This window comes from Stegostoma tigrinum, chromosome 15 (genome assembly GCF_030684315.1).
Source record: "Stegostoma tigrinum isolate sSteTig4 chromosome 15, sSteTig4.hap1, whole genome shotgun sequence".
Lineage (NCBI taxonomy): Eukaryota > Metazoa > Chordata > Chondrichthyes > Orectolobiformes > Stegostomatidae > Stegostoma > Stegostoma tigrinum.
The window spans coordinates 21,276,180-21,289,579 of record NC_081368.1 but is presented as its reverse complement, the minus strand read 5'-3'; the positions used below and the strand labels follow the sequence as shown (position 1 = coordinate 21,289,579).

Sequence of the window (13,400 nt, the reverse complement as noted above, 5' to 3'; positions counted from 1 at the left end):
CCTCTAGCAATGGCAGGCAAAATTCCATTTGTCTTTTTAATTACCCCACTGCACCTGCAATCCTACTTTTAGCGATTCATGCACAAGGACACTCCTGTCTGCACAGCAGCGTGCTGCAATTTTTTTACCATTTAAAACATAGTCCGTTTTGCTCTTATTCCTACCAAAATGGATGATCTCAACTTATAAAAATCACCAGGTCGCCAGAACATTACTTGGATCTCTGGATTAATTGTCTGACAATAATGCCACTAGGTCATCACCTCCCCCTCCAGCCTCTTCCATGAAGAATTACCTTCCAATTGAACAAAGAGAAGGCTCCCAGCAGAATTTACCACAGCATAACTTGCTGCTTTTCAGGAATTCAATGAATTTGTGCACATGAAGAATATAGGAGCAAGAAAAATAAACAAAGAAATGTGATCTTTTTGTGCTCATGCTAAGGAAAAGAGTGACAACAGTTTTATTTACTGTTAATGATATGGGCAAAAGCATTGGCATTTTCTAATGTTGCACTAATTGAACATAAGTTTAGCAACATATAAAATCTGTGGTTTGATGCATCTTCTATGCCTCTTTTTTTCCCTTTTTGTCCTATTCAATAATCTAAATGTGTCACTTTGAAGGAGAACTATTTCCTGTATCCATATTTCGCTATTTTGTTGAAAAGGCAAAACTAAGTAGGGGACAACAACAAAAAAGCTTTAAACAGGAATCCTGTTGTAGAGAGGAACAGAGCTGCTTCAAGGTGGGCGTACTTGGAAGAGATGTGGTAGTGAGATAAACACAGAAATAAAATATCTATCTGCTCACTCCTTTTCCTCTCCATCCCCATCACCAGCATCGATACCACCTTTTCCAAGTTGCTTCTGCTTCTGAAGAAGCGTAACTGTTCTTGAAATGTGAACTCTTTTCCTCTTCACAGATGTTGCCAGCAGCTTCTGACACTGCATATATTTGCTGTTTATCCTAGTTGGTCTTTGAGGGGAAACTACTGGCTGTCATATAGTATAATGATGGATGTAGATTCTATCTGCTGTTTTTTTTTAAACACAGAAGCAAGTTTGTTTTTCCTGGCAGCTTCCATGGACTTCATAACGTTAAACCATGGTTGAAATTTTTTTGTGTGTACTACCCATACCACTGACTACAAACCATACTTTGATAATAATGTGGTGCTGTAACTTGGACAGCTAATGCTGTTTTGCCTGGAGCAGGTTAATTAGATGCAGACTAATAAAAAATTCCAAGTTCAGCCCCTTTTCTATTACATTGTGAATTCTGAATATTTGTCACATTCCTCCATCAGTTTGTGACGTACAGTTCTTCATTTACACTTGCAGACACAAAGTCTGTCCGGGGCAGTTGAGTGACCCGAAATGCTGATTCTTTAGGTGTCACAATGAAATCAACATAGAATCTCCACAGTGTGGAAACAAGCTGTTCGGCCCAATAACTCTACACTGACCCTTCAAAGAGCATCCCACCCAGACTCATTCCCCCAACCTATCCCTGTAATCCTGCATCCCTGTCCCAGGGATGTTTTGGTTAGATGGGTTAGATGTGAGAAGTGCAGGAGTAGGGGAATGGGTCTGGGTGGGATGCTCTGCAGAGGGGTGATGTGGACTTGTTGGGCTGAATAGCCTGTTTCTGCACTGTAGGGATTCTGTGATTGTAATGCACCTAATCTACACATCCCTAAACACTTTGGCAATTTAGCACGGCCAATCCACCTAGCTTGCATATCTTTGGATTGAAGGAGGAAACTAGATCACCCGGCAGAAACCCATGCAGACACGGGAAAATATGCAAACTCCACACAGACAGTCGCTGAGGTTGGAATCGAAATTTCTGAAATTAAATTGACTAAGATTGTGTGCTCTTTAATCAAACATCCTCCCCCATGGACTCACTCACTCTTCCTCTCACAGCTGCCTATTGTTGGCCAATCCCCAAATCCCACACATGCAGCTGCCAGTTGGAACCAGAACTGTCTTAAACCTTTTTAGTTGATTCTGTCCATTTATTATGATATATTGTAGCAATTTCTCTCTCCAGTGCAGTGTTGTAACACACTTTGAACTGTAAACAAGCTAGAACTCAAAATAACAAAAGTTAAATCAACAAAGACAACATATGGCTACAAATGTATTAACTGTATTACAGTAAAACATTCAGATAATTCATGGCAAATGTACTAATCAAAGATATGATCTGGGTAACTTCTCCATTGTCTAGTTTCTAAGGCTAATTTTAGCTTTCAGTCATGTTATCTGCAAAATTAAAATTGAGCTTTATAATATATACTTTTTAGTTGCTGAGAGCAGCCGTTAGATATTGTAGCAACAATGCTTTCACATGAAGTCACAATACTACAAGATATGTGACTGGTTGAAATAATACACGAGGAATTTAAGTCAACTCTGGATAATTTGTATATAATTTAAAGGTGACAGTTTGATTATTTCATAAATCATCATTTCATAGTTAAATGATAGCTAAAAGTTTGAAATCTGAAAATTAATAACAAGATGCTAAAAACACACCGGTTCAATTGGTGTCTCAACTATAAAACTTGGTTAATTTTTCACTGCAGCCTTTCAAGGGTTAAAATTGAATCATTTAAAACTGTGCTTCCAGAGATTTTTAATTGCTTTTGAAACATTTCTTTCAGAATTCCATTCGACACAATCTTTCTCTGCACAGTAAATTCATCCGGGTCCACAATGAAGCTACAGGGAAAAGTTCTTGGTGGATACTTAATCCTGAAGGTGGGAAAAGTGGGAAGTCACCAAGGAGACGAGCAGCATCAATGGATAATAACAGTAAACTTGTAAAGAGTAAAGGAAGAGCAGCTCGGAAAAAGGCCACCCTCCAAGCAACCCAAGAGGGTTGTGGTGATAGTCCTGGTTCACAAGTTTCAAAATGGCCTGGAAGTCCCTCTTCTCGTAACAATGACGATTCTGAGGCTTGGACTAGCTTTAGGCCAAGAACAAGCTCAAATGCAAGTACATTAAGTACAGGGCGTCTGTCCCCAATAATGCCAGAACAAGAGGATCTGGAAGATGATCTCCATTCTGGACTGGCTTATACTAGCACTGCAAGCAAGTTACCTTCAACCCTAACTGAAAATATAATTGAAGAGCTTGAACTCATTGACAGTTTGAATCTCATGTCCCCGTCATCGACACTGTTGCCAACCCAGCAGTCATTATCCACCGGCTTGATACAGCAGGGTTCAACCTACACATTTAGGCAACAAACCTCAGCCACTGGATCGCAGGCTTCTACCTATGGGAACTCTTTCTTTGATCCCTCTGACCTGACATCTGTACAGAGCCACTTTAGTGTACCTGCAACACTTGAAGCGCTCTTAACTTCAGATTCACCCACTCATACCGATGTGATGATGAGTCAAGTTGACCCTGTTATGCCACAGACAGGTGGTCGACTAAACAATGAAAATCTGATGTTGTTTAATGTCGAATCACTCAGCAGTCCATCAGCAGAGTCAAAGGTTAATCAGGCTAGCCAACGAGGAAAATCTGCAGGTCTATCTGCTACATCTATTGATGCTAATGCTTTACCTCACACACTGAGTATGATGGGACCTCCGCCCGATGCCAGCCAAATGCCTACTTTGAAAGCCCAGCTCCAGACACCAGTAAATCAGACCCTGCAACTTGGCTTACCATCTACTCATAACTCAAACAGCAGCAGTACTTCTTCAGGGATGAATATGAATTCTGAAAATTTTCCACGAGATTTGGATTTGGATATGTTCATGGAAAGCCTTGACTGTGATGTGGATTATATCATTGACAATGACCTCATGGATGATGAAGGGCTTGATTTCAACTTGGAGCCTATTGCCACTAACCCATCCTATCCTAGCACCTCACAGTCGTCCTCTCGTAGCTGGGTGCCAAGTTAACTTCTAACAAATGCAAGACCTAAAGGTAACAGATTCTTTTGAATCTTATTGCCCAAAAGCATGTCAGCCTAATTTTCACCAAATATGTGCCTTAAGGCACAATAATCAAAGCTGACTTGCCTTCAAGTGTAGTTTGTTTCCCCTCACATCTAACCAGCTCACTTCTGCACGTGAACCAGCAAAAGGAATTGAGACGGGAAGATTAAAACAAATGTTACCCTTATGTAAGAACTTAGCAATATGAATAGTCATAGAAGCGGCTGTAAGCATTAAACTGCTTTTTAGATCATAGTGCAACCCTGGGAACTTTTACTGACTAGAGTTCCAAATTGTTCTTCGTCTCAGATTGAGGTTTAAGGTAGGTCTGACTGTTTGATGGTTGAGATTAGTAGGTGTTAGTGCTTCAACTCAGGACTAATCTGGCCAAGTTGTTGAACACATCTGTAATATTGTGAGGTGGATAAAGTCAGTCTATACTGAAATCCCATTGATTAATAACAATGATTTTTCATTTTCTAGATTTTCTACCCTTTTGTTGTACATGTTGAAAACACTGTTGCCTTGCTTACACTGCAATCTGTAATACATAGAATAATTGGATCATCTTTTGTCTATTGGCAGTCCCTTGAAATTCCTGATATTTGCTTATAATTTAGAAGACACAGTGCATTTTGAAACAGATTCTGAATAGAAGTGGCAATCATCAACTTCTCTTTTGATGATTGTATGGTGAAAATTGCTGTATTTTTAATTCTGCACTTTTGAGAAGATTGCATTCAGCCAGTTGCTTCTGTGTAGTGTTTAGATGTATGCATAACAAATTCTACATAATGTAGAAATGGTATACTTAGAGTTCAGGGAAGAACAGCCCTGTAAAGAAGGGATTAATATTTTTGATTTGTAGAATTGTTTGAGAAAGACTGTAATACGTATTTGTCCAAAGTGCTTCCTTTTAACTTGATATTTTTTGCCCCAGTGACATTTTTATATTGTCAATATGGCTGTGTACAGAACACTTGTTAAAAACAACTATATACAGAAAAATATTCATGTGCTGATTTAGTATTTCATATTATTGCACAACTAATTTTCAACTAAATATAATAATAACAAATTATAAAGCTGCAGCCCAGATTGCTGCAATTAGTTTGGAAGTTGGAGAATTAGTTGTTAATTCCTGAGAATGTATCTTTCCAGTTAGACCATAAGACATAGGAGTGGAAGTAAGGCCATTCGGCCCATCAAGTCCAATCCGCTATTTAAATCATGGATGATGGGCATTTCAACTCCACTTACCTGTACACTCCCCGTAGCCCTTGATTCCTTGTGAGATCAAGAATTTGTCGATCTCTGCCTTGAAGGCATCTAACGTCCCGGTCTCCCCTGCACTCCGTGGCAATGAATTCCACAAGCCCACCACTCTCTGGCTGAAGAAATGTCATCTCATTTCCATTTTAAATTTACTCCCTCTAATTTTAAGGCTGTGCCCACGGGACCTAGTCTCCCCGTTTAACGCAAACAACTTCCTAGTGTCCACCCCTTCTAAACCATACATTATCTTGTAAGTTTTTTTTAGATCTCCCCTCAACCTTCTACAATCCCAGGATCCTTAGGCGTTCATCATATGTTAAACCTACCATTCCAGGGATCATCTGTGTGAATCTCCACTGGACAAACTCCAGGGCTAGTATGTCCTTCCTGAGGTGTCGGGCCCAAAATTGGACACAGTATTCTAAATGGGGCGTAACTAGAGCTTTATAAAGCCTCAAAAACACATCGCTGCTTTTATGCTCCAACCCTGTTGAGATAAACGACAACATTACACTCGCTTTCTTAATCACGGACTCTACCTGCAAGTTAACTTTGAGAGAATCCTGGACCAACACTCCCAGATCCCTTTGTACTTCTCTTTACGAATTTTCTCACCATTTAGAAAATAGCCCATGCCTGTATTCTTTTTTCCAAAGTGCAAAACCTCACATTTACACACATTTGAATTTCATCAGCCATTTCCTGGACCACTCTCCTAAACTATCTAAATCTTCCTGCAGCTTCCCCACCTCCACAGTACTACCTGCCTGTCCACCTACCTTCGTATCATCGGCAAACTTCGCCAGAATGCCCCCAGTCCCTTCATCCAGATCATTAATATATAAGGTGAACAGCTGCGGCCCCAACACTGAACCCCGTGGGACACCACTTGTCACTGGTTGCCATTGCGAAAAAGAGCCTTTTATCCCAACCTCTGCCTTCTGTCAGACAGCCAATCCTCAATCCAAGCCAGTAGCTCACCTCGAACACCATGGGCCCTCACCTTGCTCAGCAGCCTCCCATGAGGCAGCTTATCACAGGCCTTTTGGAAGTCTAGATAGATAACATCCACTGGGTTTCCCGGGTCTAACATACTTGTTACCTCCTCAAAGAATTCTAACAGGTTTGTCAGGCACGACCTCCCCATACTAAATCCATACTGACTTGTTCTAATCTGACCCTACACTTCCAAGAATTTAGAAATCGCATCCTTGACAATGGATTCTAGAATTTTACCAACTACCGAGGTTAGGCTAATCGGCCTATAATTTTCCATCTTTTGTCTTGATCCTTTCTGAAACAAGGTGGTTACAACAGCAATTTTCCCATCATCTGGGACTTTCCCTGACACCAGTGACTTTTGAAAGATCACAACCAAAGTTTCTGCTATTTCCTCAGCCACCTTCCACAGAACTCTAAGATGTAGCCCATCGGGGCCCAGGAGATTTATCAATTTTTAGACCTTTTAGCTTTTCTGGCACTATCTCTTTTGTAATGCCTACCATACACAACTCTGTCCCCTGACTCTTCATAAGCTTTCTATGTGTCCATACAAAGTTATTAGTAATGGAACTAATGACTTGATTTACAGTATATGCTGGTGTGGTGCGCATGCGTCTATGACCGGCAATCTATTTTGTCTGGCTGAGATGCAGTGATAATTTCCCTATCGCAATAATGCCATGTAAAGTCACTTTTAAAGTACAGGTAGGGAAGTTGCACCTGGACCTTGACTGTACCATTTTGTTACATTATCCTGAAGACCGTTATGTGTATGGTGGCTCCTATTATATTCCTTTCTCCCACTGTTATTTTATTTCCTTGGACACTGAGAAAGTTACTCACTTTTACTGGATTGCTTCTCCACAGCAGTTTGGTTGTGCGTAATTTAATTTTGAGGAAATGTACAGGTCTGCGTCATGTTGTACTTGGTGAAATTATAAATGGCAAAGTTTCATAAAAACGCATGTATAACATAATAGCAAATTCTTTAATTCCCATGCACTGACTGTTTTTTCTTTGTAGCAGGTTTATTATTCGTCAGCCAAGTTCATCACCTCCTTTCACAAAGTGATGGTTTGTTTTGACGTGATCCAGGAGTTGAGTATCTATTCCAGTTTCACATGTTAAGCCGTATGTGATGTGTTCATCGAAGAAGGCATTTTCTCCCTGGCATGCATTCCAATTTCCAGACTACCTGAAACAGGCTCTTTAAGAAAAAAGTCTTTGAGAGATTTTTGGAATGCTGTTGTGCCAATGCTGCCCATTTGGAAACGACTAGTTTTGTTGCATTACAGAAAGCTTCTCAGATGAATTTGTACATGCTGATGGGAGTGTTTTTTATTTTGGTCATGTTCCCTGTGCTGCCCTATGAGTTCTCTCAGTATAGTAATTTGGATCATGGAAATGGAACTGCAGATATACAAAATTGTAACAGTTGATTGATGTGATATCCTCATTTTTTAAATACAGGACATGTTTTAAAAGAACTTATAGTAATATGTAGCAAAGTTCCCCTTTGGACTTTTGTTGAAACACTACATGGAAAGAAGTCAAACAACCTGAATTTTCAAGAGAAGAACTCAAACCACATCCAATTGAGATATAAGATTATGGGAATAAGACAGACTAATTGATATCAAGCTGTAGTATTGGACAGGTTACAAATGAAGTGAAAAACCACATCGAACTGGTGAGCCTGCGGCCTGAGGATTATCCCCTTCTTCTCCCATCACTTTGGTTTGTGCTCAGCAGATGCTTTGTGCCCATCTGAGATTGAAAAAAGGCAGAACTGTTTATAAATAATAATGGAAGAAGAGGTGAGGTGGAATGTGCAATATATTTCAATGAGGCAGAGATAGTCTATCCAGTCTTTGCCCACATTGTCAAGACATCAATCCAAACTAGACCAAGCAGTCATACCCCAATTTATACAATGACATAATTTTTTAAAACCTCCAACAAAACTTAAATCACACTATCTTTGTACCTAATTTTATTTTGCATTATATGGGTTGCTTATGATTTTATCATGTGAAACATTTCATGTTATTTCCGCTGTCCACTCAATTTTAGCAGATTGAACTTGAAGTTAATGTATTCAGCAAATTTGGACATTTTGAGAGACAGCTTGGTTGGTTTTATGGCGAAGATTGGGGGAATGTGCCATGTCACGAACAAAGAATGCTGGAGAAGCTCATCAGGTCTGGCAGCTTCTTTCAGAACTGTTCTGAAGAAGAGTGATACTTGGTTTGAAATGTTAACTCTGTTTCTCTCTCCACAGATGCTGACTGACCTATTGAATTTCTCCAGTATTTTCTCTTTATTTCAGATTTCCAGCATCTGCAGTATTTTGCTTTTATTAGATGTTGTGTCACTTGGAAGACGCTGGCATGTCGATTTGATACTACCTAATTTGGGAGAAATGCTGGGAAAAACTCTCAGATTTGGAAATGTTTCATTCAAATATAGAGTTCTATTTGTAAATATTACATAAATATAACAAATCCCCTGTCCACGTTGTAAAATGACTTCCTCATGGGTCATGGCTTGAGTAAATAATTCAGTCTGATGCCAGTGTAATACAGAGGAAATTCTGCACTCTTGAGGTGTAGTCTTTTGGGTGAGACATTAAACTAAGGCCCCATCTGTCCTCTAGATAGATGTAAAAAAAAATTCCAAAGCACTGTGTGAAGACGACCCAGGGCATTCTTCTGATGACTTGACCAATATTTATCCTTTACACAATATCACTAAAACCAGATTATTTCATTGTGTTTCTCATTGTTTGTTGATCTTGAGGAATGCAAATTGGCTGCTACATCTCCCTACATTTACGGTAGTCAGTGTCAGGTCCCTTGTGAGAAGATGGAAGTGTTGCTGTCTATGAGACGGAAAACCTGGATTCAACTCATTACACATCTGAACAGGTTGATTTAGAGACAAAAATCTGCAATAATGAATACACATCAAAGCAACTTCATTTAACTATAAAACTCTTTGAAATGGCCTGAGGTTGTGAAGGTGCTGTCCTTTAGTTCACACGTTCATAAATAGTTGGAGAAAAGCTCATGTGCCACACTAACACCAATAATTGTGAAGGAGGAAGTACAAATATTTGTTTGAGGTAACTGTTCTAAAATGAACAAATGATTTTGTTCATGAAGTAATTACCTGAACTATAACAGCTACATCTCCATCATGCTAACTAGAAGAAAGTTGCAAAAAACAAGAGATTCAAGATTGATTGTAGTCATTGTCTGCAGTTGACTTCATAAAGTGCATGAGTGAGATTCAAGCAGTTTATGCTTTGCTGACTCTGTATTGAAATAGACCACTACTTTGAAGGCCCTCCTAAGCCTGTCTAATAGTTTTGAAATAATGTACACTCTGAAGTTTATGAGAATGATTTTATTCTCTTTTGGGTTGAATTTCTGAACAGATGTTCTTAGTACAGTTGCACAAAGCCAGTGCACTCCTCCTCATTGCGTGATAATGTTCACACTGAAGGATTAAGAATTGTGACCTAATCACTGCATGTCGCATCAAGAAATCTTTATTAATGACTGGTAATTTTAATACTGTGGCCATATATGTTGATATGGTACATGCCTGTGTTCAGATGACCTCAAATGCTCTTGATCTTTTGAATCCTGGATTGTATTCATTGCTTCTTTGAAACACACTCCTTTTTGTTAACATGCTTTTGTTAAATGCAAAAATCAAATACAGTATATATCAAAAATGAAATTATGAAACTGAATTGAGCAACGATGAAATTGCATTGTGAGTCAAACCAAAGTTGTATGATTTATTTGACTGTTCGTTCTGGTAGATCCCATTTATTAGAGGTATTAGCTAGAGTGCAAGTGCCACAATGGCACTTGGAAGAAAGGATAACCGTGTTTTAACAAATTTTAAAAAAAACTCCTGGTTTGACTTCTCACCAGCCAAACTCTTGGAATGAAGTCTGCCTCTTGCCTGTAAGGTTGCTTTAGGAATTACTTTGTAGCTCCTATTCAGGGTGAAATTTCAGCCCAAAATATCCCTCCAATTTAGCACTAAATTCTGAAGCTCACTCAGCCCATGGAGGTCTGGTGTGAGAAATAAGGAAGAAAATCATTCTTGTCGGCGGGATGTTCTTTTGAACATTAGGCACTTCTAAGTTTTAGGCTTTACTCTAAACCCCAACTTAAAATGTTTGGTTGTGATATTGTGTATTCTAAATGACAATTCTTATTGTCAGTGCTAATGTCCTTTAGTGATTATCAAAAAGAACCTTACAGAATTTCTAAAAACAGTTCCTCCCCCATCCCCCTCCTTTCTTTACAAAACTACTCAATCAAAGTAAATTTACTTTGAAGTAAATTGGTAACCCCCCTGACTTATTTTGAATGAAGTCCTGTGGCAAGCCAGTTACCAGCTTTGGAAATAATACATACCCCCCCCCCCCCCAGTGGAAATTACCAGCAACAATGGTAATAGCTTTCTGTTTGATAGTCATTGTGGCATTCCAGCCTCAATTGACAGATTTTTCTTTTCTGGAACAGCTTTGTGCTGCAGGCACTACCAGGTGTGATGGGTTTGTGATAATTTTCATTATGCAGAAAACAGACTCAGAATTATTCAGTGGATGCTATCATGATTAATTCCCAATTCTGCTTGCCTCAGCCACTCCAGTATCTGTCCTAAAACCATTTTGTGTATATTTATATGCAACTATTCAGTCGGGGATGAGAGACAGTTAACGTGCCATAAAAAACACTAATACTAGTTGCTGGGAGCAAATATTTTTGAAGCCTCTGCTCTTGTACTCATTGAAAATCTGCCTTTACCTCTCAGGGTGATTCTGAATATATGCTAATGTCAAAATGCACAAGGCAAGTGTGTTTTGTTTTTACTATTTAGATTGATTATATATGACTTGCAAAAGAGGCATTATGCCAGATTCATTTGTTTACGCAAATCAAGTTAATTTTCAGATTGCATCTTTTTAAAAAAAAACACAATGACAGTACTTTATTTTACCCTTGGTTTAAGTTAGCTTCAGATTTTGCTTGTAAATAAAGTTGTACTGCATCTAATAATAGCTGTTTCATAGCTTCAGTGTGTATTTTCCAAGTACCTTTTAAAGTTTTAAACCTTAACTGAAACAATTTTAATGTGTTCTGTGGGAAAGATCTATAGATCTTTCTGGCTTTGTCTTTGAGTTAATTGTGCAGGTTAACAAAACTAGGCTTAGTCTCTCCCCCCCAAACACCCCTAACTTGAGTGTCCATGCAGGTGTAAAAGGGTACAGATTTTCTTATTTTTGGAAAGAAGAGCTTATTTGGTACTCTGCCCATTGCTGCAGAATTTGGGTTTATTCCCACAATTTCGTTTTGCTGTTAATCTGGAGATTTCTCCATTTTTAGAGGCCAGAAATAACATTGGAGGTTGTGGACATCTACATTGCTTTTGCAAATCTCTTGCTATTACACCTTTTGATGGATGCTTGGAAGCAAGTTGTACCTGCTTTCCTTCAGCTATAGAAGGTACATCAAGCCAAAGGGCAGAACGAAGAGAAGCTGAAAGGAGATCAAAATTATATTTTTCAAAGGGGAGTTGGGAATCTACATACAGCATGTAGGTAGTTCTATCACTGGTGCTATCCTGAACCTTCAAGAGCCTCTTTTAGTTATTTTAAAACAGCAATCAGATCATTGCTGCATAATCTTATATCTTATAGAGACACAGTTGTGTAGATATGCGTTATTGGTGATCTCTTGTCCCCTTATTTTATTTTGTAAATAAAATGTTAGTGGGACTGTCTTGCATAGAAAGTTACCTCTGAGTATGGAAGAAAGAGTCCTCCAAAGAGAGTTCACGCAGCTAACCATATTTTCCACTTTGGTGTGGTATAAACTGCAAGCCTCTTGGCTTTCGAGCCAGCTGATGACAATGCAAGGATATGAGAGGGCGAAAGGGAAGAAATTGAAAGGGTAGCCATGTTTTCAATTTGTTAGAATGTGTTTTTATAATCTGTTCAGTAAAGTGCTTGATTTTTCAAGATAAAGTGTATCTTTACATTAACATTTTCCTTTACTTGTTAAATTGTTGAATAACCAGCAAGTTCCATGAGTTCTGCCTTTTACCCATATATTGATTGATGGTGTTTGCAGACTTCTATATGAAATGCTTAAGTGCATTATCTCTATAGATATTTTAAAAAAATATGCATTTTTAAGAGTATTCCATACCTATAAAACTTACATGCAATTGTTCCATGTGGTACTATTTTTGGTACACAGGGTTTGTAACATTAAAGTATATTTTATGCAAGTGTGATATGTTGATATATTTTGAGATGTCATCTGTAAGAAATATTTCTCATTTCATAAAGAAGGCCACTTCACAAACTTTGTGGTTTTGTTTCTAAATGTATCACCACGCAATGGTTGTTACTCACCTCAGCTGTTCTGGGGTCCTGTTGGTAAGACTTACCATTTGGACTTTTATTTATCTCTCTCTTTCCTTGTTTTGCTTCTTCATCAAATCTCCTCCTTTTGCTTCACAAATATTGTTTCAAGAATAAAATCAAAACTACAGATCATCGAGTGGACTTTTAATTCCTATGGCAATTATTCCCTTTTTAATTTTCTTTGTTGTGTTCAACACTATGCTGAATTAATAGGACAGTCCTCTGACACTTTGTTCAAATCCCCATTCCTAGCGTGACTCTACGGCACTTATCTCTGCAGATTTGCAAACATCAACCTTGGACTTTTTTTTAAACACCCTCTTCACCTCCTTACCACCTGACCTCCCGAAGTGGTATTATTATTAACCATAGCTAACTGCATTTCTTAGAACTGTGCAAGGTGTTTCTAAAATTGCTGATTTTGTTTCTTCAACAAGTTGTTTGCACTCAAACATGAATGTGTAAGTTATCAAGGGATGGCCAGTACTCCCAGAGCCATAAAACAACATGCAGAAAGAGAAGAGAGAAAAATATGAACAAGGATACAATTTAAAGAATCTTGAGAATGTTGCACCACAGTTTAACGAGATGAAGTTTCATGGCTGTTACTGGAGCAGTAAAGATTTTGCTATGGGCAGGATCTCCACAACTCCAGGGACTGAAAGGACACCTAATGGCCCGCTTCATGCTAGTATA

General features: G+C 38.6%; 1 protein-coding gene across 2 annotated transcripts in view; it reads left to right on the top strand.

The window, feature by feature from the left end:
• LOC125458768 (forkhead box protein O1-like) overlaps positions 1–12,836 on the top strand; it is a 47,247-nt gene extending 34,411 nt beyond the window's left edge. Inside the window, exons 2-3 of one of the 2 annotated variants that reach the window (XM_048544397.2) lie at positions 2,675–3,959; positions 7,274–12,836. In XM_048544397.2, coding sequence (XP_048400354.1) covers positions 2,675–3,934 — 1,260 coding nt within the window. In that variant the 3' untranslated portion in view covers positions 3,935–3,959; positions 7,274–12,836. Of the gene's footprint in view, positions 1–2,674; positions 3,960–7,270 lie in introns of both variants that reach the window. The other variant, XM_048544396.2, reaches the window with a different exon arrangement.
• The last annotated feature ends 564 nt before the right edge of the window (positions 12,837–13,400 follow it).